The 25,895-nt window shown below is 44.7% G+C and overlaps 1 protein-coding gene across 1 annotated transcript; it reads right to left on the reverse strand.

Moving 5' to 3' along the window:
- Positions 1 to 14,282: 14,282 nt before the first annotated feature.
- On the reverse strand, positions 14,283 to 23,896 carry IL12B (interleukin 12B; the record flags this gene model as incomplete). Its single annotated transcript, XM_082621984.1, has 6 exons — positions 14,283 to 14,414; positions 15,761 to 15,918; positions 17,388 to 17,605; positions 19,439 to 19,556; positions 20,127 to 20,402; positions 23,809 to 23,896. 6 exons carry the CDS (start codon positions 23,894 to 23,896, stop codon positions 14,283 to 14,285), a joined length of 990 nt encoding a protein of 329 aa, XP_082478110.1.
- Positions 23,897 to 25,895: the final 1,999 nt, after the last annotated feature.

The raw sequence follows: 25,895 nt of genomic DNA on the forward strand, positions 1-25,895 counted from the left end.
TTCCAAGTGCTCAGTAGCCACGTGTGGTCAGTGCCTGTAATATTGAACAGTTCAAGATTCTGTGTGTGTGTGTGTGTGTGTGTGCGCGTGCGCGCACTCACACGTGCACACTGTGAACCTTGACTCAAATTTGGTTCCAATGTTGTACCAAAGGAGGGAGCACTCAGGCTCTCTTACCAGCTTGCCCAGGTGTGCATGTGGGGCAGAGGTAAGAGGGAGAGGCGAGGCTTAAAAGCTGTTAGTTGTCAATCAACAAAAAAAGGACCTCTGTGTGTGTGTGTGTGTATATATATATATATATATATATATATATATAAATATATATATATATATATATATATATAAATATCTATCTGCCTATCTATCTATCTAGTTATATAAAGTATTCTTCCAGATGAGGAAAGATATTCAAAACTACATGTTAAAAAAATTAAGTGGGGGGTAAATTGGATGGCACAAAAAGCTTAAGACTTAGCAGAAGAAGACTGTTTTGTATATAACAAAAATGGACCAGTTTGGGGATGGACACACAACAACCACTCCCACTAGCAAATGTGGCCCAATCATGGCTCCTAAGACAGAACTGAGACCTGGGGCACTTGCTGCTCCTTTTCCTGGAATGTTCTCCATCCCCCCAGCCCCCCACCCCAGGCCTCTCCCTCACTTCTTTCAGTCTCTGTCAAGTCTTACCTCCTCTACCTCATCTGAGAGGTCATCCTGTTCGTTGACACCATCTGAATAGAGGTTCCCTTGCCCCTGTTATTCTCTCTTCCCGCTTGGCTTCATGTTTCTTTGAAGCAGCTACCACTTACAGGATTTGTTATTTTGTTTGTAGTTGATCTCCCCCATGAAACTGGAAGCTCTGTAGGGCAGGGGTTCAGGTCTTTTTATTCACCACTTTGGTCCCAGCACTTAGAGAAGAGGCTGGCACATAGTAGGTTCTCAGTGTATGGTTGTTGAATGAATGCCTGATTGCTTAGGAGAAGGAAAGGAGGTGGGTACTTGGAAAGAGGAGCCAGCAGGCCCCACCATTGGTGCTAATAAATGTTTTCATAAAAGACAAAGTCATGATTTTTCTTTTTTTAAGAAAAGCAATTTTGTTTTCAAGTACCTAGAATGATATTAGGCTAACTAAGGATTTCCGGAATGCTTTGGGATTTCTTTTAATGAATAGATGAAAATTATATCTAAATAGCATTCATTTTTATGTGTAAATGGGTACATCCAAATTGTATGAAAGCAGTTCTCTTGAATAATTTAAACATCCTCTTCACCCTACAAAGCATTTAGCACACTCTTCCCTCAAAGATTTTATTAATGGGAACTGAAATCATGAGGTTGAAATGCAAAATAAAAGAGATTTTTTTCTTTATGCAGGCACGCAAGTGAATACCTCAGAAATGGGTAGACCCAAGAATCAGATTCTAAGGATCCTGGGAAGTTAACTCAATGGCCTCTGATAACCTCAGATTTATTAAAAAATATATATATAGGAAGAAGGGAAAGCCTTCTTTGTGGTAGAATTCAAATGAATGTATAAGGAATGGTGGAAATAGAAAATCACCATTAGGCAAAACTGTTGCTGCAGGCAGATGTCATCACTGTATGCTCAAATTAGTGGGCGAAAGTATGATGAGAAAGAGGATATTAACACAGCCTCAGAGTATCTCTCCACAAGATAGCTATATTAATTCTCAAGGGAAAAACAGAACCTTCACAGTGGAGAAGCATGGGAGACACCACCTACACCAGGTGATCGAAGTTAACATCACCAGCCCTGAGGATCCGTACGTCAACTCTGAGGACCGCCTGATGTGATTCACTGAGAAGGCCCAACCAATATCACTGTGTGGGGTCCTTGGCAAAAATGCAGAATCCACATTTTTTTTTTTTTTTTTTGGCCATGCCCCACAACATGTGGGAGCTTAGTTCCCCAAGCAGGAATTGTACCCATGACTTCTGCATTGGAAGCGTGGAGTCTTAACCACTGGACTTCCAGGGAAGTCCAAGAATCCACATTTAATCATGAGGAAATATCAGGCAAACCCAAACTGAGAGACATTTTACAAAATAACTGGTAGCTGCTCTTCAAAAATGTACTGATAACGAATGATGAAGGAAGACCAAGGAATTCGGATTTGAGGTGATGATGGGGACATGAAATTACATGCCATGTTGGATCCTGGTTTAGATCCTGGGCCAAAAAAAGGACATCGGTGGGACAATTAGCAAAATTTGCATAACATCGATGGATTAGTTAATAGTCTTGTATCAACAGTAATCTCCTGGTTTAAATACTTGTACTAAGATTATGGATGATGCTAACGTTAGGAGAAGCTGGGTCATAGTTATAAGGCAATTCATACTATTTTTGCAATTTTTTTCTATGTCTGAAATGAATTCAAAATAAAAACTCAAAGAAAGATAGGTGTATTTTACTTGGTAACCTGAACTGAGCATAGTAATAATGTTAACAGTAGTAATATTAGCTGTTATGGGCTGCAGTTTGTCCCTCACTCCAATTCACAGGTTGAAGTTCTAGTACTCTCAGGAATGTCACCTTATTTAGAAATAGGGTCACTGCAGATGTAATTAAGTTAAGGTGAGGTCATACTGGAGTCTGGTGTCCCCCTAATCCAAGATGTCCTTACAAAAAAGGGGAAATTTGGACACAGGCGGGAACACAGGGAGAACACCATGTGGAGATTAAGGCAGAGATTGGGGTGATGTAGCAGAAGTCAAGGAACGCCAAACATTGCCAGCAAACCACCAAAAGCTAGGAGAGAGGCATGGAGCAGATTCTCCCTTGCAGCCCCTAGAAGAAATCCATCTTGCCGACAGCTTCATCTTGGACTTCGAGCCTCTAGAACTGGGAGCCAGTAAATTTCTGTTGTTTAAGCCACCTGGTTTGTGGTACTTTGTTACATCAGCCCTAACAAACTAATACACTAGTTAGCATTTATTGAGAACTTAGAACGTTGAGCTCTTCACATGCATTATCTCATTTTATCTTCACCCCATCCCTTTGCAGAAGGCGTTATTATTGCTTCCAATTTATAGCTGAGAGGATTGATGCATAGAGTGGGTAAGTAACTTGCCCTGGGTCACACAGCTAGCAAATGGCGGGGTGGGTTAAAACCTCTGTAGTCTGACACCAGCATATTCCTATCCACTGCACACACTTCTGGATTCCAATGACAAACATTTCTTATGGGATGTGAAATGGTTACCTTTGATTAATTTCTCTCTATACATCATATATAAATTCCAGAGATGAAAAATAGTCAAGTGCACACGTGGGTACACTATCCTGTTTCCTTACCACCCATTCCTCCACAACCACCCCAGCCTGGTGGAATCAAATGTCTGCCTCCTTGGAAACACTGATCTTCCTATGTCTTAGTTCTCCCAAGAAAGGAGTGTTAGTCATTAAGGAGAGATTCCATTTTGAAAGTGAGCAACTAATTTAAGCGAATATTTGGGATTAAACTCAGTCATTCAGATACATGGGAGACTGCACTCTGGGGCAGTGAAGCTACTTTAAAAAAAGGGGAGAGCAAACATTTCCTCTATTTTAAAGCAAAGAATCTGAGGGAGAATTGCCCACTGGGTTTCATTTGTTTGCCTTTTTGAGTCATTCCTTCATTCAATTAACCTTTATTGAGCACCCCTGGGCTTCTTGGCGCCAGGCTCAGCCGGCATAAATTGACGAAGAAGACAGTCCTAGCTTTCAGTTAGTCTCTCATTCAGGGTTGGTCCCAAGGCAAAAAACCTGGAGGTGAAAGCTTTTGAAAGCAAATCTCCGTTTCTCAATTCGTAACCCATCTCCTCATAGGTATTGTTTTCTGAACGACTGAAGCTAATTTTCTTCTATTATATGCTGGTGATCCCCAGCACCCTACCTCCAGTCCAAATTTCACTTACAGGCTCCAGATCCATATATCCAAAGTTCATTGGATGCTCCAATTTGTTGTCCCATATATATGTCCACAGATGGAACGTGGAACTCATTTTTATTCCCTCATCTTTGTTCCTTCCCCACTCAATCCTCCTCCTTTCCTCTCAGTGAATGGTACCACCAGTGACCAAATTGATCAAGTCAGAAACCTCTCAGTTCCATGTAAGTAAGGACTGTTTGTTTATGCTGAGGCAACATTCTGTGTCTAGCTCAGTCTTGGACCATGTACTGTGGAAGGTACTAATAATGACCTGATGAGCGAATGAATGAGTGGGCTTCATTCTTGCATCCTTGATTCTTCTCTCTCTTAGCACTCATGTCCAGCCCATAGGCCCTGTCAGTTCTCTCCATCATTTCTTTCAAAGTAGTCCTCTCATCTCCATCCCTTACCAGCATTTTCCCAGTCCAAACTGTCACAATCTCTCACCCCGACCACTGCTCTGACCTTTACCTAGTCCTCTTGGCTTCTCTCTTGCCACCTCCCAATCTGTTCTCCATGTAGCAACTTGAGTGAACTGGTAGAAACAGAAATCTGACCCCATCACTTCTCTGCCTAAAACCCTTCAATGACTTTCTGTTGTCATCGTGATGAAGCCCAGGCTTGATATTTGAGGACCCACTTAATTTAGTTCCTACTTATCTCCCTATCCTTATTTTTCATCTTTCTCCTTTCCTTCTCCTCCTCCCCTACTTTGCTTCAGCTAAAATGAGTTTTCTCCTGGTTTCCAAACATGTCTTTCCCTCTTCCAGACTTGTGCTCATGTTAGTTGCTTCACCTGGCAATTCCTCTTAATTCTTTTTTTTTTTTTTTTTTTTTTTGCGGTACGCGGGCCTCTCACTGTTGTGGCCTCTCCCATTGTGGAGCACAGGCTCCGGATGTGCAGGCTCAGTAGCCATGGCTCACGGGCCCAGCCGCTCTGCAGCATGTGGGATCCTCCCGGACCAGGGCACGAACCCATGTCCCCTTGCATCGGCAGGCGGACTCTCAACCACTGCGCCACCAGGGAGGCCCCCCTCTAATTTTTAAAGCCACAGCCTGGGTACTTTGGGATCTTGTTTTAGTTTCTATTGCTGCTGCAACAAATGGCCTATATTTAGCTGCTTGCAGTAATACCCATTTATTATCTTGCAGATCTGAAGGTCACAGGTCTAGGTAGCTTTGGTTGGGTTCTCTGCTTAGTGTCTCACAAGGCAGGGCTGCATTCCTTTGTGGAAGCTCTGGGGAGCAATCTGCTTCCAAACTCATTCAGGTTTTTGGCAGAATTTAGTTCCTTGTGGTTGTAGGAGTGAGGTTCCCATTTCCTGGAAATGTGGCCCCTCCATATTTAAGCCAGCAATGGCAGGTCAAACCCTTCTCATTCTTCAAAAGTCTGTGACTTCTCCCTCTAGTGCCATCTTTTTGACTTTTAAGGGCTCATGTGATTACACTTGTTCCACCTGGATAATTTGGGATAATCTCATCATAGCCACAGGTGCTAAGGACTAGGGCATGGACATCTTTGGGGGGGCATTATATCGCCTATCACAGATGCCCACCTTCAAATCTAGGTTCTGTGTCCCTCCCTTTTGCTCCAGTGGCAGGCACTGCTGGTTGCCTCACGAATAACTATTTCCCACTCTCAGCTACTTTCCTGCTATCAGAGCCTGCCTCTCACTTTAGAGGGTGAAAATGCCAGGTTTTTGCTTTCCCAGCCTCTCTTTTAGGTAGGGCATGGGCACATCTGCCAGAGAACTCTGGGAAAGATGTCTTCTCTGATTAAAAAAGAAACTTAGAGGAAAACAGCCTTTCTGATCTTCATGCGTGGTGCTATGAGGACATGATGTTGGCGGCTGCAGAAGCCATTTCGAGGGGCACACGTGAGGACAAAAGCCAGCACACTGGAGCTAGTGGAGAAGAGAGTTGAGAGGAGTCTGAGTTCTTGATGACCTCATTGAATTACTGAGTTACATCCCACCACAACTTACCTCCAGGCTTTTTCTTAGGTTGCCCTAATTGCTTGTTATTGCTCAAGCCACTTTTTAGTGGCTCAAGCCACTTTTTAGTCGACCTGCCCACTTTGCTCATGTACTCTCTCCTGCACCTGTGTACCTGGCACAGTAAACACCTAGCAATTACTGGCTGAATGAATGAATGAGTGAAAGCTCTCCCTCTCCTTCAATTTCCTCTACTCCAAGTACTCTCACTATGACAAGGGCTGCCATGTATGGTTGGGCAGGCTGTGTCCTGCACAAGGGTCCCTGGTCTAGGGAGCAAATAAGGGCTGAAATCCAGCCTGTTCTCCACTTGGTAAGCCAGCATCCTGGCATGGGGCCGTGCCTGCCCAGGGGAAAGGACACGTTTTTTTCTTATTAGCAGTAAGGTACTCGAGGCTAGTAGCAGTCCTGTGGCAGCCTAAATTCTGACTTTTCTTTTCTGATAGGGTGCATGCCCTTGCCGTTTGTTTTCCAGTCTCCCAAGCAGAGGATCCTCTTTGGGTCCTGGACACCATGCTTCAAGGAGCACAGTGACTATTTTGAGAAACTGATTAGTACTAAAGTGCTTGTGGAGCTCATAGGTTTTAATGTGCAGCCCTTCGCTGGCAATAGGCTGGTCATTTTAATACCAGTCTTCTGGAAATTATAACTTAATATAACAGGAACTGCCAAAATGGGAGTCAGGAGACCCAAATTCAAGCGTGAGCTCTGGCATTAATCAGGCTCTGTGTGCTTGGGTAAGGCAGCAACATTCTCTGGCCTTCAGTTTCCTTACCTATAAAACTAGAGGTTCTCAAACTGTGTCCTGCAGAGTTTAGGGATGTTGAGGTGGCACCCCAGGGCTCTCAATGGTGAATAGGGAGGTGGGACTGAGTGGGTGGGAAGCTTCAGTCAGGGCAGTTCTGCTTTTGTTTGCTTTACATGTAGGACTTTATAAAAAATTCATTTTTAATTATGCAGGACATCTACTAATATATCCTTCTGGTAAGGAATTAGAACATTGTAGACACAATTAAAGCCCCTTTGGTACCCATCCTCCCCAGCCCCCTTGTATGTTGGAAATTCATTTAAGATTTCCATTTGAACAAGGGGATCCTGGCTCAAACAAGTTAGAGAACCCCTGGTCTGGTTAGCCTCTAAGGACCCCAAAAGTGCAAAGAAGAGGGATTTCAGAGAACAGGGCACGCCACTGCTGGAGAATGTTCCACAGGGTTGCGTGGAAGCCCATGCAGTGGTTCGCTGAAACGCAGTGTTGCTCTGGGTGCTGTAATTTGGAGGCAGTGTCACCGCTGTGTACTGGCAGTGTACCCAGGAGAGGGCTGGTGGGTGGGAGGACATGGATTTATGAGTTAGAATGGAAAGGCTTGTGTACATGTCCCAAACCCGCCCTCATTTCCATGGGGAGGGAAGATGAGGTGGCATTAGGACTGCTTCTTTTTGGCCTGACTTTAGAAAAACAGCAAAAGCAACTAACGTCTGTTGTATACTTGCTGGGTGCTGGGTGCTCCGAGCCTGGTCTTGGGTAGCCCTCCCAGCATCCCTGGGAGGTGATGGCACTGCCAGCAAACTTGTTTTAGAGGTGGGGAAACTGAGGCAGAAGGAGATTAAGGAATCGCCTAGGGGCACATCACTGGTTAGTAGGGTGTGGGGATTTGAGCCCAGGGCCAGATGCACCCCCCCCCCCACTCTGCGCTACGTCCAGGCACTGCCTGCTGCCATCTTAACTCCATCCCACCTGTTTGAGTGCTGGGTGTGGGAAGCACAGAGCTGACTGGACACTGTGGTTTGTCTAAGATTTGTCCCCCTGACTTTCCCTCTCCCTCAAACTCCAGGGCCATGGGCAGAATGCTCAGTTCCCTGGAGCCCCCCTTGCTCAGGTTAGCAAGCAGCCAGGGAAGACGCCAGGTGGCCTGGAGTAAAGGGCAGGGAAAAGCCGGTTTGTGCTCCTTATGAAAGGAGATGGGAGATGAGCGAGCAGCTGCAGAGCCCTGCGGCCCATCCTGCACGGGCATCCACCAGGTGAGAGGATGAGCACGACCGCAGGCCCCGGGACCCAGCCCTGCGTGGAGGAAAGTGCAAATCAATTCTGCTTCCTGCAGAAGGAGGCTTTTCAGTATGCGCACCTGGTCTCCTCCCCCTTTGGCCCAAATGCTGATTTTATTTTTGCATTTTATGAGCTTGAGAGAGGTAATTCATTTTCTTGGTATAATATGAGCCTCTGGAGTAATCTTGTCCAAATACATTTTGCTCACAGATTCTGTCCTGGAAGAGGGGCCGTACTGAAATGAAATGGAAAGAGATGATTAAGACCTGATTTATAGGTAAGGTGAATTGGTAGGTTTACGCCAAATTATTGCATCCAGGAAGGTGAAAGGGAATGACAGCCTCTTCCTAGGAGCTGGAAACCTTTATAAAAAGAAGTATTTAGGGTGCACGTGCTCTTATGCCAGCGAGGCTATATTTTAATATATTCCACCATGTTTGTCCCCTTTTTCTCTCTAGACTGTACAATCCCCGAAGGCAAGACCTGGGTTCATTGCATCTTGGGCAATTATATTTATAAGAAAGGGATTCTACACTGCAGAGGCTTTTTAATCTCAAGGGACTGAGCCGTCTCTTTCTTCCCCCTTGGCTGATTAATACTGCCTCGGTCCCAACCTACTTCTTAGAGACATCGGGGCCTCCTAACAATGATTCCTCCATCTCCCCACCCCCCAAAAGTACAGGGTCTAGAGTTATGCTTCTTTCAGGTGATAAGTAGTATGGTAAGAATATTAACACCAAGCTTTTATTGAGTACTTCTATGGATCAAGTTTTTTTTTTTTTTTTTTTTTTTTTTTTTTTTGAGGTACGCGGGCCTCTCACTGCTGCAGCCTCTCCCGTTGCGGAGCACAGGCTCCGGACGCGCAGGCTCAGCGGCCATGGCTCACGGGCCCAGCCGCTCCACGGCATGTGGGATCCTCCCGGACTGGGCACGAACCCGCGTCCCCTGCATCGGCAGGTGGACTCTCAACCACTGCGTCACCAGGGAAGACCTGGATCAGGTATTTTTAAAAAACTAATTAATTTATTTGTTTTTATTTTTGGCTCTGTAGGGTCTTTGTTGCTGTGCTCAGGCTCTCTCTAGTTGCGGCGAGCAGGGGCTACTCTTCCTTGCGGTGTGCAAGCTTCTCATTGCGGTGGCTTCTCTTGTCGTGGAGCACGGGCTCTAGGCGCGCGGGCTTCAGTAGCTGTGGCACACAGGCTCTAGAGCGCAGGCTCAGTAGTTGTGGCACACAGGCTTAGTTGCTCCACGGCATGTGGGATCTTCCAGGACCAGGGCTGGAACCTGTGTCCCCTGCATTGGTAGGTGGATTCTTAACCACTGTGCCACCAGGGAAGCCCTGGATCAGGTATTTTTCTAAGCATTTTCTAAGTGTTATTTCATTTAATCCTCACAACTGCCCTGTGAGATAGGGACTGTTATTATCCCATTTTACACATGAGGAAACTGGGGCTTGGGTTGCTCAAAATCACAGAGCTAGTCAGTGGAAATAGCTACCATTTTCTGGGTACTTACTGTGGACCAGGAATTGTGCCAATCACATTAAACCGGTGATCTCATTTCATGGTGCTCTTAACCCTCAGGAAGTGACCTCCAGTGCTTAGAATTTAAAGCTTAAGCCTTTGGAAACCATGTGAGGCCAACGTCTTTTTCACCCCTGTATCCAGAAAGTAGAGGATGGTGCCAGGGGCAGAGTGATAAACAAAGTTTGTGGAGTGAATGAAGGAACAGCAAAGGTGTCTGTCCTATGAGAGCTACTTGCCCAGACCACCCCCCAACACACACATACCAACACATGTGAATCCTCCTGACACTCACGCTGCCCTTGCAGCAGGCTTCCTGACCATGGCTACCTCTCTGCAGGCAGGTAGGGTATCACCAGGATCCAACCTGGCATCGTTGGAAATCAAGTACTCCAGGCCTTCCCCAGGGTCGTGCCAGCTGTAAGGGGCAGAACCAGATTTTCTGATGTCAGTTCCTTCCTGTACTGGCCTGGCTCCTTTTTCTGACTTGGCCAACAGCCTCTCATAGATGAGGATCTGAATGTTTAGGAGAATGTCTTTATTCAATTTTCAGTTTATTCATTTTGTATTTTAAAAACAGAGAGTTGGGCTTCCCTGGTGGTGCAGTGGTTGAGAGTCTGCCTGCCGATGCAGGGGACACGGGTTTGTGCCCCGGTCCAGGAAGATCCCACATGCTGCAGAGCGGCTAGGCCCGTGAGCCATGGCCGCTGAGCCTGCGCGTCCGGAGCCTGTGCTCCGCAACGGGAGAGACCACAACAGTGAGAGACCCGCGTACCGCAAAAAAAACAAACAGAGAGTTGTTGTTTAATGGGTACAGAGTCTGGGAAGAAGAGTAAGTTCTGGAGATGGATGGTGGTGATGGTTGTACAACAATGTACTTAATATCACTGAGCTCTACACCTAAAAATGGTTAAAATGGTAAATTTTATGTTGTGTGTATTTTACCACAATTAAAAAAACACAAATATGGGTCTGCTTTTCTAACACAACAAGACATCTGGGGTAGGTACTTACAGGAGTTGGTTCAGTTCCTTGATGATATCACGAGGGTCCCAGAGTCTTTTTGTCTTTCCTGTCTTAGCATGATGGCTTCTATCCTGGGTGCAAGGCATCCTCTGAGACTTCTTAAATTTTATCTGCTGAAGAGAGGAAGAAGGAGGGGAAGGGAGATGTAAGCCATAGCTCTGTCTCTTAACAGAGAAACCCCCAGAAGAATTTTCTTACATCTCATGAGCCAGAACTGGGTCTCATGACCTTGCTGGGCAGCAAGAGCAACTGGAAAAGTGATTACTTAGCTTCCCAACCTTTGAGCTGAGGAGGGACATCAGGGGAGAAGGCAGTTGGGAGTGAGAACTGATTGTGTCCAGTGCCCTGCCGAAGGTTAGATGGTCACATAGCAGGGCTGGGTAGGCCCAGGGCCCAGGCTCCTGGTGCCCCATCCTGAGCTCTTTTTTTTCTTTTTCTTTTTTTTTTTTTTGCGGTATGCGGGCCTCTCACTGTTGTGGCCCCTCCCGTTGCGGAGCACAGGCTCCGGACGTGCAGGCTCAGCGGCCATGGCTCACGGGCCCAGCCACTCCGCGGCATGTGGGATCTTCCCAGACCGGGGCACGAACTCGCGTCCCCTGCATCGGCAGGCGGACTCTCAACCACTGCGCCACCAGGGAAGCCCCCTGAGCTCTTTTGCTAAGACATTTGATGCATTTGTAGTGGCTAGTTTCCCAATAGAAAGGACTTTCCTGGAGAATATTTTTCAAAAACAAAAACTCTCCATTGCTTACATGTAACTGAAATTAACCAACTGCTAAGAGGCTCTGTTAGGAAAGCACTGGGCATTGGTGGAGCCAGGGCACCTGAGCGGTGCCCCAGGCTTGCCGGAAGTTTTGGGAAATGTCCCCAGGTCTCTGTGCTTATGAAATGTGATTATGTTTTTCTTGGTTAGTGTTGTTCATTAAGTGGCCAGTAAGCGTTTTGGTATCTCTAGATGAAAGGCCCTTAGAAGAATGCATAGTTGTTATTAACCAGCCATGTGCTATCAGGTGTGGGTTTATTAACACAAGATGGTATGTTTCAAATGTTGGATTAGGATGATAGAAATTTTACACTATCCCTCCAGGCCAGGAGTAGAGTGCAGTAAGGGGTCCAGGTGACACTTAAAATAAGGAATGTAAACAAACATCCCTATTATAATTACCTTGCTGTTGCAAGGAAGCCAGATGTGTGCACTTGGCTTTTGACGATAGCAGAGAATGGACACCATTCTCTCTGATCCCACCACTTGTTCTTTCCATGGCCAGGGCCTGCCAGTTCCGAGGAACTGGCAGGCCCTGGCCATCCTCTGAGCCCAGAGTGGGCACCTCCCCTTCTCTATCGAGTCTTCCTGTGTGACTCCAGGTTATACTGATCCTTCTTCATTCTTACCCCAGGGCACCATATACACCATGTACACTGAATATTTTCACATTTAGTGGTACTGAAGTTAACTTTTCATCCCAGTCTTATAGGCTTTGCCAGGAGTGGGCACTGTTTTGGGGTGGCAAACCCAAGGTGTTTTGGAACTCCTCAACCCCAGGGCCTAGCAGTTGGCCAGACAGATGGCAAACCCTCCATAAACACTGGAGCTGGACCTATGGGATGGGCTGCCCATGGCTCTACCAGGTGGGAAATTTGTTTCATGATGCTTTGGAAACCAGTAGAGTTGTTTCCAGGTTAGAAGGTGACAGAAGCAAGAGTATCCAACCCCTGAAGGGGCATAATGCAGTTTAGTGCCCTTGCAGAGTCCCCCATGGTCAGATCACAGGGACATTTCCTGAGCTTGGCAAGACACTGACTTTCCTGTAAAGGGAAAGGGCCCATTGTGCAAAACCAGAAATGAAATTGCTTCACGGTGGGGCAATCCTTCGATGGTAAGGGAAAAATAACACAGCCCTGGTAAGTGTGGGAACAGGATACCCAGTCAACTGAGAAAGCCCAAAATATTATTGCAAAGAAGAGTTATATTTTTATTACTTCACCATCAGAATATAAAAATAAATAAGTAAACAGAAAATAAATGGAATCATTTTACAAAAAGCACATTCATTACTTAAAAGTAGCATTTTAATGGCTCGGCACTTTCTAGTCATATCCACTTGTCATGTTCCCTCATGCTGACAATTAAGAGATTCATGGCTGTTTTCTCCGCATCTGTCTGCTTCTTTGTGTGGCTATTAAGGAACAACTGGCAATTCTGACAATTTTGTCCTTAGCCATAACTACACTTGTCTTCTCTCTTGAATCATAAGATCTTTTTACTTTCCAGACACTTAAGATATCTCCGTGTCATTCTCCTTCGTCTTACAGATAGAAGGGGGCAGGGGCTGCCAGGAAGGGTGAAGATGAATTTCAATTCCAATCATCATTTTTAGCTCTTTCTAATTTCAGGCATCCAAAGACTAAACTTGCTTACAGGTGCAAGCAGCTCTGAATTATCACCACTAATTCAAGGAAGTCTTCATGGACACGGGAACTAATATCTGCTCTCCAGGGCCTCCTCAAAGAGTTTGTGTCTCCATGTCTATTTAACTATCTCTTGTGTTCTTATCCATCACAAATATATTATGGCACTGGCATCAGAACACTGTGTTCTTACTGGTTGCCATAAAACTGATGCACTGGCAGCCTCGACTGAAAAGTTGTCAGTATAAATAACACATAAATTCACATTTTGCATAATAGGGCCCATTCCTTATAAATCAGGTCATGAGTATATGAAACATATATCTTGGCACACAAATGTTAAATAACAGTAATAAATTAATAAATACATAAATTACTTAAATAGGTAAATAACATAAAAGTCAGCTGTGACCTGCTAGCTGGAAACTGTATAAATAAATTTGCTGATTGTTTCGGTGGGCATTTAGCATTTAAATATAAAAATACAGCAAAGACATCTTTATAATCCTAAAAAAAAAAAAAAGCAAATTGGTAGAAAATATCTTTAGGGGGAGGGTCCTGTTCCATTGCATCTTTTAAAAATTTAGCATAATGTCTTCCACTTTTCTTCCAAAGTTCCATCCTGAGATTAGAACCTGAAAAAGAATGGCGAGTGTCTATGTGGATTTGAAATTCAGTAGCAAACCCTTATTTCACACAACACATTATCTGGGGCAGTTGGATTTTGGGGGTTCCTTGTCAGAAGGGTCCAGCCCTTTCTTATGTGGCCTAGGATTTTGCTGATACCATGCTTACCAGAGGCTATCTTGAGAGTTTTCTTTTCTTTCTTTTTTTTTTGGCCGTGCCTTGAGACATGTGGGATCTTAGTTCCCCAACCAGGGATTGAACCCGTACCCCCTGCATTGGGAGCATGGGGTCTTAACCGTTGTACCACCAGGGAAGTCTCGAGAGTTTTCTTAAAAGAATATCTGATCATGTCATTTCCTTGCTTAAAGCCCTTCAGTGGCCCCCAGTGGTCTCCAGATAAGATTCTAATTCCTGGAAACAGCTTGCAGGACACCTGTGCTCTGACTCTTGGCTACTTCTCTTTCCCACTGCCTACCCTTCTGGAAGGGCAGGACCTGCGCCTGCTTTCTTTACTGCAGTGTCCCTGTGCCCAGCATACTGCTTGGAATACTATGGGCATCAGTAAGTATCTGTTAATGAACAAATGTATGTTTCTGCCTCTGGTGACTGCGTGTTGGGCATCCCACCCCCTCTTTCCTGTCCCACACAGCCCCCACCATTGTCCTGCACCTGGGTACAACTGAGTGTGCAGGTCTGGGCTGGGCTTCGCAGGCTTGCTCACCTAACTGCAGGATACAGATGCCCATTCGCTCCAGGATGAGCTGTAGTAGCGGTCCCGGGCTTGCACGCGGACGTTGGCATCTTTGTGGCACATAACCTTGGCTGAGGTTTTGTCCGTGAAGAGTTTATCTTTCTGCAAAGGAGAGGGAAATTTTTGGCAACGCAATCACAAGGTGGGCTGGGCATATTTTGGCAAAGTACAATCTCCCCAAACAGCCACATCTTGGTCTCAGGGCACCACACTCGCAATTCATAGGGGTGTGTGTAGAACTTGTGCCACCTACTGACAGAAGCTCTCAACACAGACTCAGCTTTTCTCCTTTATAAGTCCAAAGCCCTGAGGGAGAAATTCTTTGGTCCAGTTTTCATCTTTCTAGCACAGTTGCCTTGCATGAAGGCCCCATGTGCACTCACCACAGTACTAGGTCAGTGGTGGGACTGAGACAGATTTGCTCTAGCTGTCCCCTGGATATTCTGAAATTCCATATCCTGATCCTTTTATCAGAATAAAATCTGTGTTCAAGCCCAGGCATTGCTATTTATTAGCTATGTGGACACAGGAGAATATCTTAGACTCTCTGTTTCTCAATTCCTCATTTGTAAGAGAGGGATAATAATACTTACTCCCTCATGGAGTTGTAAAAGTTAAAGTAGCAAGTATTTAACTACGTAGAAAGTGCTCTATAAATACTACCTATTAATAATATAGATTTTATATTGGGAAGTACATATCAAGATTTTAAATAATTTTTACGTAAAATCTACTCCAGAATAGCCCTTCCCTTCCACAAAAAAATTCTCAGGGAGTACCTGAATCACTGAATTTCTACCACGTGCTAAACACTATGCCGAATAAGGCCTTTGTTTAGTGATTTCTAAAACTGGCGTCCAAGGAGTCTCAGGCTCTATAAGAGGACCTCTAGAACCTTGGGATTATGATGCTCAGGCAAGAAAGTTTGAAAGCCATTGTCTTAGCCAACATTCTGTTCAATAAGATAATTTCACAATATATGGAACAGCCGGGAATTATCTATTTTGGGTGAGACACAGCATGAATGTTCTATCACCCATTATATTTGTCAATTTGAAACATTTTTAGGCTCCTAGAGCCCAGATTTCCTATATCAGGACCAATTCTGAGAGCAAGATAATGTTCAACCATACTGGTGGCAGTAGGGTGTTAGGTGCATGGCCTTTGTGTCCTGGTTCTGACACTTTCTAGCTGGGTGACCTTGGGCAAGTCACTTAACTTCTCTGAGCTTCAAAATCTTTACTAGTGAAGCGGTACGAGTAACACTGCCTGCCTTTCTAGGGTTACTGTGAGAATTAAGTGAGATACGCAGGGAAAACCCTTGGCACAGTTTCAGGCCCATAGAAAGTGCCAAATGAACATTCGCTGTTATTATCATCATTAATCTCCTTGATGTGGGCCTACATAAACCTGACTACAGAATAGACGGCACCTGAATCACATCTTACCCTTTCTCTCTTGTTCTTGCCCTGGACCTGAACACAAAATGTCAGGGAGAAGTAGGAATGTGGGGTGCTCCAGGTGTCAGGGTACTCCCAGCTGACCTCCACATGCCGGGAATTCTTTAATGGCTTCAGCTGCAGGTTCTTGGGTGGGTCTGGTTTGACTGTGGAAGAGAAACACCCTTTATTTTGCTAATGGGGCTTTGGGGTAAGGTAGTTCTGGCTTCTGGTCCCACTTTCACCTTTGACCAGCTCTGAGTCCATACCATAGTTACTTAACTTCTCTGAGCGCCTGGTTGGCAGACGTGAGGCACCCCTGCAGCTGGCGCTCACGCTGGTGCCTGTACGAGGCAGCCCTCTCCCACGGCGCTGCCTCCTCTACGGCTGAACCCGAGAGAGGCTCAGAATCCTTCTCATCCCTGCGCAGTCACAGGGGCCCTGGTGGTAGAACCACCTCTGCGTGGTGCTCAGAGGAAAGTTCTTAGAGACAACAAGACGCTCACGTCTGGGCTTGCAGTGAAGGACCACCCTCTCTGTAATCAATCCCCCTCTGCACCAAACTCGGAACTGGGCTGAGCCTCTTGCTGGGGACCAGATGAGAGATTTTCCACTTAGTGCTCTTTCTTTAGCCCTTTCGTGGAATCTGACACTGACTTGTCCTGTGGCAGTTACAGCCAAATTGTCTCTATGCTCGGTCACTCATTCATTCAATAAAAAGCCCCCATTATGTGCCAGCCACTGGACTGTGCGTGGGAAGCACTACAGTGAGTGTCAGAAAGACTCTGTCCTCAAGTAGTGTGCCTTTTTCTAGGAAGGGAGGGGGAGGGGAGAGAGTCCATGGAATGGGCTTGAGCTCTCTGGATCTAGCACCTCTCCACACAAAGACCAAGGCTCCTAGCAGATGCTCCACAAATACCCTTTCCTCTTCTCAACACAATGGCATTTTCTTTCCTTTAGGACTCAGCTAAATGCCACCTCCTCATAGAGGCCTTCCCTGGTACCCTATGTGAACAAGACCCCACCCTCTCCTTTCCACCAAAGGCAATCTCCCCACAAATGCTAGAGCAGGTTCTGTGATTCTATCACTTTTTATTTCATGATGCATGTTCACTGGATAAATGGTAAAGGAAATGACAAATGGCAAAAATCTCCATCTTCCAACTGAAAAAAACAGACATCCATTTTGGAGGGGTTTATATTCCAATAAAGAAATTTGAAAATTTCTTTTTCAAATGCTAGAGAAAGATTGGTTGGGAATAATTGCAGTTAGTAGGGGAAGCTCTGGTTCTGCATATGAATGTTATGCTTGAGGGGCTGCTCTTGAATTCATCATGGAAGGTGCCTGAGCAGCAGAATAGAAGTGTAGCCAAGAGCCTGCTTTTTCTAGTGGGGCAGATCCAGGTCTGAATTGCTAAGTGTGAGATCTGGGGCAAGTTGTTTAACCTAGCTAGGACTCAATTTTCCTCTTCCTTAAAATGCAGACAATTGTATCTACATTATAATTATTTTTCGGGGTGGGGTGCAGAATAAAAGAGATAATGCATATAAACCCCTAACCCCAGTGCATGGGGCATTGTAACATGTGATGAATGGCATCTATCCTTATTAAGCACATATAATCAAGCAAACTCACTGATGTCCCTGATGAAGAAGCTGCTGGTGTAGTTTTCATACTTGAGCTTATGAACAGCTTCCACCACGACCTCAATGGGCAGGCTCTCCTCGGCAGCTGGGCAGGCGCTGCCCTCCTGACACCCCACTGTGTACTTCTTATACTCCCTGTGGTCCACTCTGACCCTCTCTGCTGATAGTGTCGCTGCTCCACACGTCACCCCTCGGGGGTCAGAGGAGCTGAAATCAAAGACAGATATTATCCTGTGTCGCATGATTGCAGGCACGTCCCTAGCTGTTGTAACCAGACAGCTGTCTGAGGACACAATTTCCCCAACTGGTTTGATTTCTCTCAAGGGGGTAAGAAGCTGCCCTCCCCATGAGGACAAGCTTTGCTTTGAGAGGTAATAATTGGTTTGGCCAAAAAGTTCGTTCAGGTTTTTCCATAAGATCTTACGGAAAAACCCTAATGAACTTTTTGGCCAACCCAATACAAATGTTTGCCTCTGGCCCAAATGAATCTGAAAACTTTTAGATCCAAAGCTCCTGGTTAAATCTCCTTATTAAAATCTTTAACTCATTTTCTGGATTTTAATGACAAAATCAATACATACCAATTTTAAAAAATTAAAAAGATAAAGATGCTGTATAAATGAAATGTGTATGTCTCTTTTAACCCTAATCCCCTTTTTAACCCTAATGTCACTCCCTAGATATAAATACTATTCCTGGCTTGTTGTATCCCTCCAGACATTATTCTGTGAATATTCAAAGCAATCATATAGCCACATGTATCAATATATATGCATACACACATATTTATCTATATATACACACAGAGATTTTATTTTTATGAAATAATATCAAATTATATATATATATAAAATTTGGTATACATAATTCTGCAACCATCTTTCCCCCTTCTGAACATATTATGGGGAGTGCTCCATGACAGACCACATGGAGTGGGTTATTCATTTTGAGGACTGCACATTAAGCTGGGGTATAACGTAGCACACTTTACTTAACATTCGCCCTGCTGATCACCAAGAACACCACAATGAACTCTTGCATCTATGTCTCTGTGCACTTGTATAAGCATTTCTTTAGTAAGCATTTTCATGTTAAAGATGGAATAGTAAGACCCGAAAGGTTAATTTACTCAGTTAAATAGTGGCCAGGTCAGGATGATCACCTAGGCTTTACTCTGTTATCCTACACTGTTTGGGAACTTTGATGAGAGGGAAGGAAGTCACACAGAGGGTTAATGTAGGTTCTGTACCAAGGGAATTGGTTTCTCTGGGTAAGCCCAGCTGCATAGGACAAACGGTGAACTTCAGATTGGTGGTGTCAGCAGAAGAAAAAGGAATTGAAGTGGCCCTGGGAAAATTTCTAGAGGCCTCACAGAGTTTTGGAGTCAGCCTCAGCGCTTGCAAGATCTATGCCCTAGAGCTCTTGTTTCTATTTTCGACTGGAGGTGCAATTTCGGCAAGTCCTTCACAGCTTCAATTTCCCCTTTTATCACCACCCCACCCCCACTGCGGTGGTGCTATGAACCTTAATGAGACATTGCCAGGCAATTTGGATGAGTGGGTTCAAACATAGCAGAGGCTCTTCTCAGGCCCCAGTAATATCCTGTTCTAATGCATACATTTGTTCAAGCAATTAGCTTAAATCTCCTTGTTCTTTCCCTGATTTAGGCAAGGGTGTGTGTGTGTGGATGGGGGGTTAAAAATATAGGATTGGCTTTATTTTCTCCCTTAGCATTAACTGATAGGCCATTGCTAGGTTGCCTTTCTTTTTTTTTTTTTTTTTTCCGGTACGCGGGTCTCTCACCGTTGTGGCCCCTCCCGTTGCGTAGCACAGGCTCCGGACGCGCAGGCTCAGCGGCCATGGCTCACGGGCCCAGCCGCTCCGCAGCACGTGGGATCTTCCCGGACCGGGGCAGGAACCCGTGTCCCCTGCATCGGCAGGCGGACTCTCAACCACTGCACCACCAGGGAAGCCCTGCCCTTATCTTCTTAATGAGAAAGTTCTAGCAAAATGCTGAGAAACCCGAGTGGTTTCACTTACCCTGTGCTGCTTTGGACACTGAATTTCAAATCAGTACTGATTGCTGTCAGCCACGAGCAGGTGAAATGTCCGGAATAATTCTTTGCCTCACATTTTAGAAAGCTCTTATTTTTGGGCTCTGGATTTGAAAAGAACAAGAATTCAATATTTAGGGGTTTTCTTTCTTTTAAAATTGCAAAGATTTTTTATTGCGATGAATCACAGGCCACCAAATGGTACAAGAGTGAAGATCTTCCATTTATTTCCTTGGAAAATCTGCTTTTCCCCAGGCAGACAGTCAGCAAGGACTGGGAATGTCCCAAAAGGATGCTGATTCTGTATGTCACACACCCAACATATCGGAGGGAGGTATTAATATTTTTCAAGGCTATCAGCCCAGTGCTGAGTTACGCACTATGCACATTAACTAACCCCCATTAGCCATCCAATAATATCACTGTTATTTAAAAAGAACCTCAGGACTAGACTTCCCATGAAACTCTCTCAACAGGAGATTTTGATGGTTGATAACCCAAAGTGTACGGCAAAGGAAAAACAAAGGAAAATGTAGGTTTCGGGTGGTTTCAGTAAGGGACTTGGTATTACTTCATTAACTATACTAACCATGTCTTGCCTTTTAAATTTTTAATTTTTTTATCTCATATGGAGCAAAAGAGAAAATTGATGCTACCCAAGGGAATGGAATTACCTTTCTGGTCCTTTAAGATATCAGTGGACCAGATTCCGTCTTCCTTTTTGTGAAGCAGCAGGAGCGAATGGCTCAGAACCTCATCCCCTTTGTGACAGGTGTACTGCCCAGCATCTCCAAACTCTTTGACTTGGATGGTCAAGGTTTTGCCAGAACCCAAGACCTCATTGCTCTGGTCTGAGGTCCAGGTGATGCCGTCTTCTTCAGGGGTATCGCAGGTGAGGACCACCATTTCTCCAGGGGCGTCAGGATACCAATCCAATTCTACAACATAAACTGGAGAGCACAGGGGTTGGAGAACCAGACTGTGTTTTTTGTATCACCCGGTATCTGGATGGCTAAAGCAGCACAACCTTGCTCATAACAGCAAATGCTTGCTAAGATGATCTCAGGTTTTTGGACACCACTTGAGTTCAAGGTTGTGGAAGAGAGAAGCAAAGAGTTTAATAGCTGCCGTAGACTCATTAACTGCCAGGCTGCCGTGAACAATGAATCTCTGATTAGCTGGCAGATGAGGAAAACCTTGATATACTGAAAAATGCAAACAGCACAGTATTCTTTCCCAAAGGCCTGGTGGATGTAAGAAACCTCCAGCACAGTTTACATTCATAGAGAATAAGTGTTGAGAAAGACTGACCAGGACTGAGATCCTGTCCCCAATAGCTGGCTGGGGAATTTGGAGAAAGATACTTAATTACGATGAGCCTCAGTTTCCTTGTCTGTAAAATGACAATAATAATAGTATCTGCCTTGTAGGTTTGGCTGTGAGAATTAAATGAAAAAAGCGTGTAAAACACTTAGCACAGAACCTATCACTCAGCATTGGTTGTTATTGTTATGCACACACCAAAGGTCAGACAACTGCATGAGAAACTGCCTTCCAATTTCCCACGGGGATTGAAGGATTTATTTCCGACTGCGTGAAACTCACCAATGGAGATGTTCATTTCTCTCTCTGTTTTTAAAAGCTATTTTACCTTCTTAGGAGGCAGTTCAGTAGATCTTAATCTTTCCATTTCATAGAGAAGGGTACTGAGACCAAGAGGTTATGCAAGGTTACATCAAGTGAGAAGCACAAGAGTTCTATCTCAGAACATCTGTCTCTGCAGCTTTGCATTGGATCTTTTTTTTTGGCTGCACCGCGCAGCATGCAGGATCTTAGTTCCCTCTCCAGCGATCGAACCCGGGCCCTTGCTAGTGAGCGTGCAGAGTCCTAACCACTGGACCACCAGGGAATTCCCTGCATTGAACCTTTAATACCAGTATCTAAACTGGCACTTGAGGAATGGCCTAATACAGTATTTCAAAGAGTATTTCACGTCAAATCTCCATTCATTCATGCATGCATCAATTATTAATTCAATAGAATTGTTTACTGCAGTACTTCTCGAAGCATGGCCATCCAGCTACTACCAGCAGCACGTGAGACTCCGCTAGCATTGCAGATTCTCCGTCGCTGGATCAAGAACTTTGAGACGGGCCCAGTCACCTCTTTTTAACCTCTCCAGATGATTCTGAAACCCACTCTAGTTTGAGAGCCACAGCGGGGAAAAGCCTGGATGTTGGAATCACACAGGTCTGACTTAGGATTCAACTCTGTCTCTTACGCTGGCCTGTGGCCTTGGGCAAGGCATTCAATTACTCTAAGCTTCAGGGTCATCGTCTTTAAAATAAGCAACATATTAGTACTTGATCCAGAAGGTGGAGATGTGGATCACATAAGCTAATTCATATAAGAGCTTGACACTGCCTTTAAATGAGCTGTAAGTGCTGGCTCTTGTGATTGGCATCCAAATGTAAAGCTGTTGTGGAATATAAAGTTCCCACTTGACATCAAAGGGATTTAAAACTACTGAATGGGTAACAGAGACAAGAGGTAAAAAGCATCTGGGCCCCAACTCTTGGAAAATGGTCATCTGTGCTGACATAAAACCATGTGGCACCTTTGGCTTTCTCTGGTTTCTCTCTGTCCCACGGGTGACTGACTAGCAAGGCTATTTTCCTGTCACAACTAAGATTCGGAAGCCGAAGACCCTTGCTCGAGGGCAGGGGAAACAGCTGCAGGCGGCAGCCTGATGAGGCACATTTAGAACCTAATGCTTAGCTGCATCTCATCTTGTCTCCAAAGCTGCATGCCCTCTCAGTGTTTCTCACATTGACTTTCTGGAATTTCTGTGGTTTACTAAATCAGAAGTAACTAAGGGTGTACTATGAAAGGGCCAAAGCTCCTGAGCTCACTAAAAATCCCAGGGTTGGAAGGAATCTGGCATAATCATCTGGCTCAGGGCTTTGTCTTTATTCAAAGGAGGGTCTAAAACACTCAGAACCTCGTGGGGCAGAGCAGGGATGGCTGGACTGTCATCTTCCAGAAATTCTTAAGAATGGAGGAAGAGCCCCAGATTTCTTTCAGGGACCCATTTTAGCGTTGTATTCTCCTCACTATTGAAAGATCATTTCTCATCATCAGCTGCAATGTCTTCATGTTAAATGTATGCCTATTTCCTCTTGCTCAGCTGTCCAAGGACAGAGGAAACAATTGCTCATGTCATTCTGGTAAAACCTTCAAATACTTAAGTTCATAAGCGCTGAAGGGAGACAGCATTGGGATCCAGTTCCTGTTCCACCCTTACCAGGTATGTGAAATTGGGTAAGTTAGTTAATCTCTGTACCCTCTATTTTTAATATCTGTAAAATGGGGTACACACAGTCCCTGTCTCTTATGGTTGTGGTGAGAATTATATGAGATGCTGGCCTCAATAAATATCAACTATTATTATTTTATTATTAAAGACAGTAATTGCCAACATTATTATGTTGGCTTCAATGAGAAATATCTGAGCGTCTTTCAGGAACAACTAACAATCTGTTAATACATACTTACCGTGTGTGAGATGCTAGAAGGATAGAGGGAACCCCTTATTATAATAATACCTATCTATTATTGTACTAATAATTTTTATTGATCACTGGGAAAATAAACAGGTTCTCTTGAATCACCAGAGACATTATTTTAAATAACCAAAACAATAATACTAGCTAACATTTACCGTCACTTCATCAGCTGTTGAGTTGTCTTCTGCATTCACTAGTACATTTAATAATCTATGTAGTAGATATCACTTTGTAATCCTCAGTTTACAGTCGAGGGAACTCAGGCTCAGAGGTGACCCAGCTCAAGGTCACATAACCAATAAGTGGCAGAATCAGCCTTGAACCCAAGTCAGTGTGGGTCTAAATTCCATGCTTTCCCCCAAGTGCTTGGTCAGAGGTAAGTCATCTCGGTGCCAACTGAGGGGGTAATATTGCATGGTGGAGTGGAAGATGTTAGAACATAGTTCTTATACTTTTCTAATCTTTCACTTTGGAATCTTAATCATATGATACAGCTGGTTTTTAGTAATACTGGCAAAATCCATATCTCTTTTCCCACCATAGTCCATAAAAAGCTTCTTCTCTGGCATCTAACGTGAAAGCCAAACAGTATAGATACCCTCAAGCCATACAATAATAGATACCCTCAAAGGTGGAACAAGGACACAGGGCCCGTGTTATCCCAGAGTGATGGCTTTCACTAGGAAGACCCAAGGCCAGCCCATTTCAGTCTGATTTCCCAGCAGGGGCTGCCTGACAGGCCTGTCTTAGATCCTGGGGCCTTCATAGAGAATCAGGAAAGGCTGGTTACCATTTTTCTCCAGTTCCCATATAGCCATGATGGGAGATGCCAGCAAAACCAGGGAAAACCAGGAGACAACCAACGGCTGAGGGTGCATCTGCAGGAGGGGGAGAAACAGAGGAGGAGACGGAGGAAAAGAGAAAGAAGAGGAGGGATAAGAGAAGAGAGAATGTCAGTAGTTATGCGATCACCTTTGGAAACCATATTCACATTCTATGTACATTGTCTTTAATCTTTATCTTCCTCTTTCTTCTCTACTGTCAGGTTAATACTCAGTGAATTCCAGGAGCCCTCTGCCAGTCTCTGGGTAAGAACATCTCCAAACAGAGAACCGCAGACGATCTGCAGCTGAAAGATCCTCATGGCCAGCTATCTGATATGATCCTCTTATTTTTAAGATGAGAAACCTGAGGCTCAGAGAAGGAATGTGACTTGTCTAGATCAACATTCAGTCATTATTTACTTGGTACTTCCTGTGTAAAGGGCACTGAGCTAGAGCAGCTGAGAGTGAAAAATGATTTTTACCTGGACCCCGACTTCTAGGAGCAAATACTTTCATTCAACAAATATTTCTTAAGTCAGTGTGTTAAATGCCTACCCTCCAGTTGGGGAGATAAGCTACATACCCGTATTACAGCAGCACAAGGCAGTATGTGCGGTGACACCCAGGGCTAAAGGTCTTGGGTTGGGGGGCAGAGGGAGTAATACTGAAGTGATCTTTCAAGTTCTGGCAATGAGTCCAGCCCTTGTTGGTGAGGTTTCCTTTCTCTCCCTGCTTAAGACTGTAACTGTTCCAAACACAAAGATTACTTCCTCCCACATAAGGTAACCAGTAGTTCTCAAACTTGAGCATATGTCAGAATAACCTGGAAGCCTTGCTAAAGCACAGATTGCTGGCCCCCATTCCCACCCTGATCCTAGAATGTCTGATTCAGCAGGTCTGGCGGGGCCCGAGAGTCTGCATTCCTGTACGTTTCCAGGGGAAGCTGATACTGCTGGTCTGAGGACTACTCTTTGAGATCCATTGGTTTAATCCATGTTCAGGGTTCAGAGCCCCTGCAAATCAAGATGTCCTTTGGGAGAAGACCATAGAATATTGATATATTCAACATGAAAATGAAATGCATACTTTTGTGCTAAATCAGTTTCACTTATAATGAAACTCAGTCTAGATTAGTATCCAGGGTTTATGAAAATCTTCAGACTGACAATTACACCCCACCTGTGAATTAGGTGGAGATGATTATTATTTATTTTCAGTCTGATACACCTCCATCCATCTTGGAGAGCACCAATGTTCTGTAGGAACATGGTTTCAGAAACCACTGGGCTATATGAAGAACAAGAATCAAAGTTTTCTGTGAAATACCTTAAAAATAAGCACTCCTTGGTTGGGGTAACAGAATATTGACAAATCACGGCTTTGTCAGAACTGCTGCTAACCCTAGGGGAACTTTGCCATGTATTTTATTCCCTCATATCATAAAGGTTGCGAGTGGCAGCGTCAGGAGCAGAAGTCAGGCCTTCCCGTACACTGTCAGCACTCTTGTCACTGCAGCAGGCAACTTTCAAGGGCACATCTATCAATTTAGTCCAAGTTATGACTGTAGCAAAGTTCTAGTTGCCATGGAGCACCAGTTAGTACATTTATACGCTTGGAGTCCAGCAGCATGGACTTGAATTCTGGTTGCACCACTCATTAGTTGTGTGAGATCGGCCAAATTACTCTCTGAGCCTCAGTCTCCTCATCTACAAAATGGGTATAATACCCATCTCAAAGGGTTGTTGGGAGAATGCAATGAGATGACATATTATAGAAGCCAACCAAATGTGTTAGCTTGTACCCAGAAGAAGAGATAAAGGAACAATTTGATTTCTCTCTGGGTTGTCTGTGATGGATAAACAAAAAAGCCATGCCTGGCTGTAGGGAAATGCCCACAGAGGTACTGCAATTACACAGGCCTATAAAACTCAGATGTCAGCACTCTGGGAATGGAAATGGTAGAGATTCCTGGCACCTCCTGGTGAATCCTTTATGCTCTCTGAACACTGGGATTTTCCCTTTGGCTAAGTGCCCAGCACTTCCCTTCTGGGTC

This window comes from Mesoplodon mirus (genome assembly GCF_964341445.2).
Source record: "Mesoplodon mirus genome assembly, chromosome: 5".
NCBI classification, from domain to species: Eukaryota; Metazoa; Chordata; class Mammalia; order Artiodactyla; family Ziphiidae; genus Mesoplodon; species Mesoplodon mirus.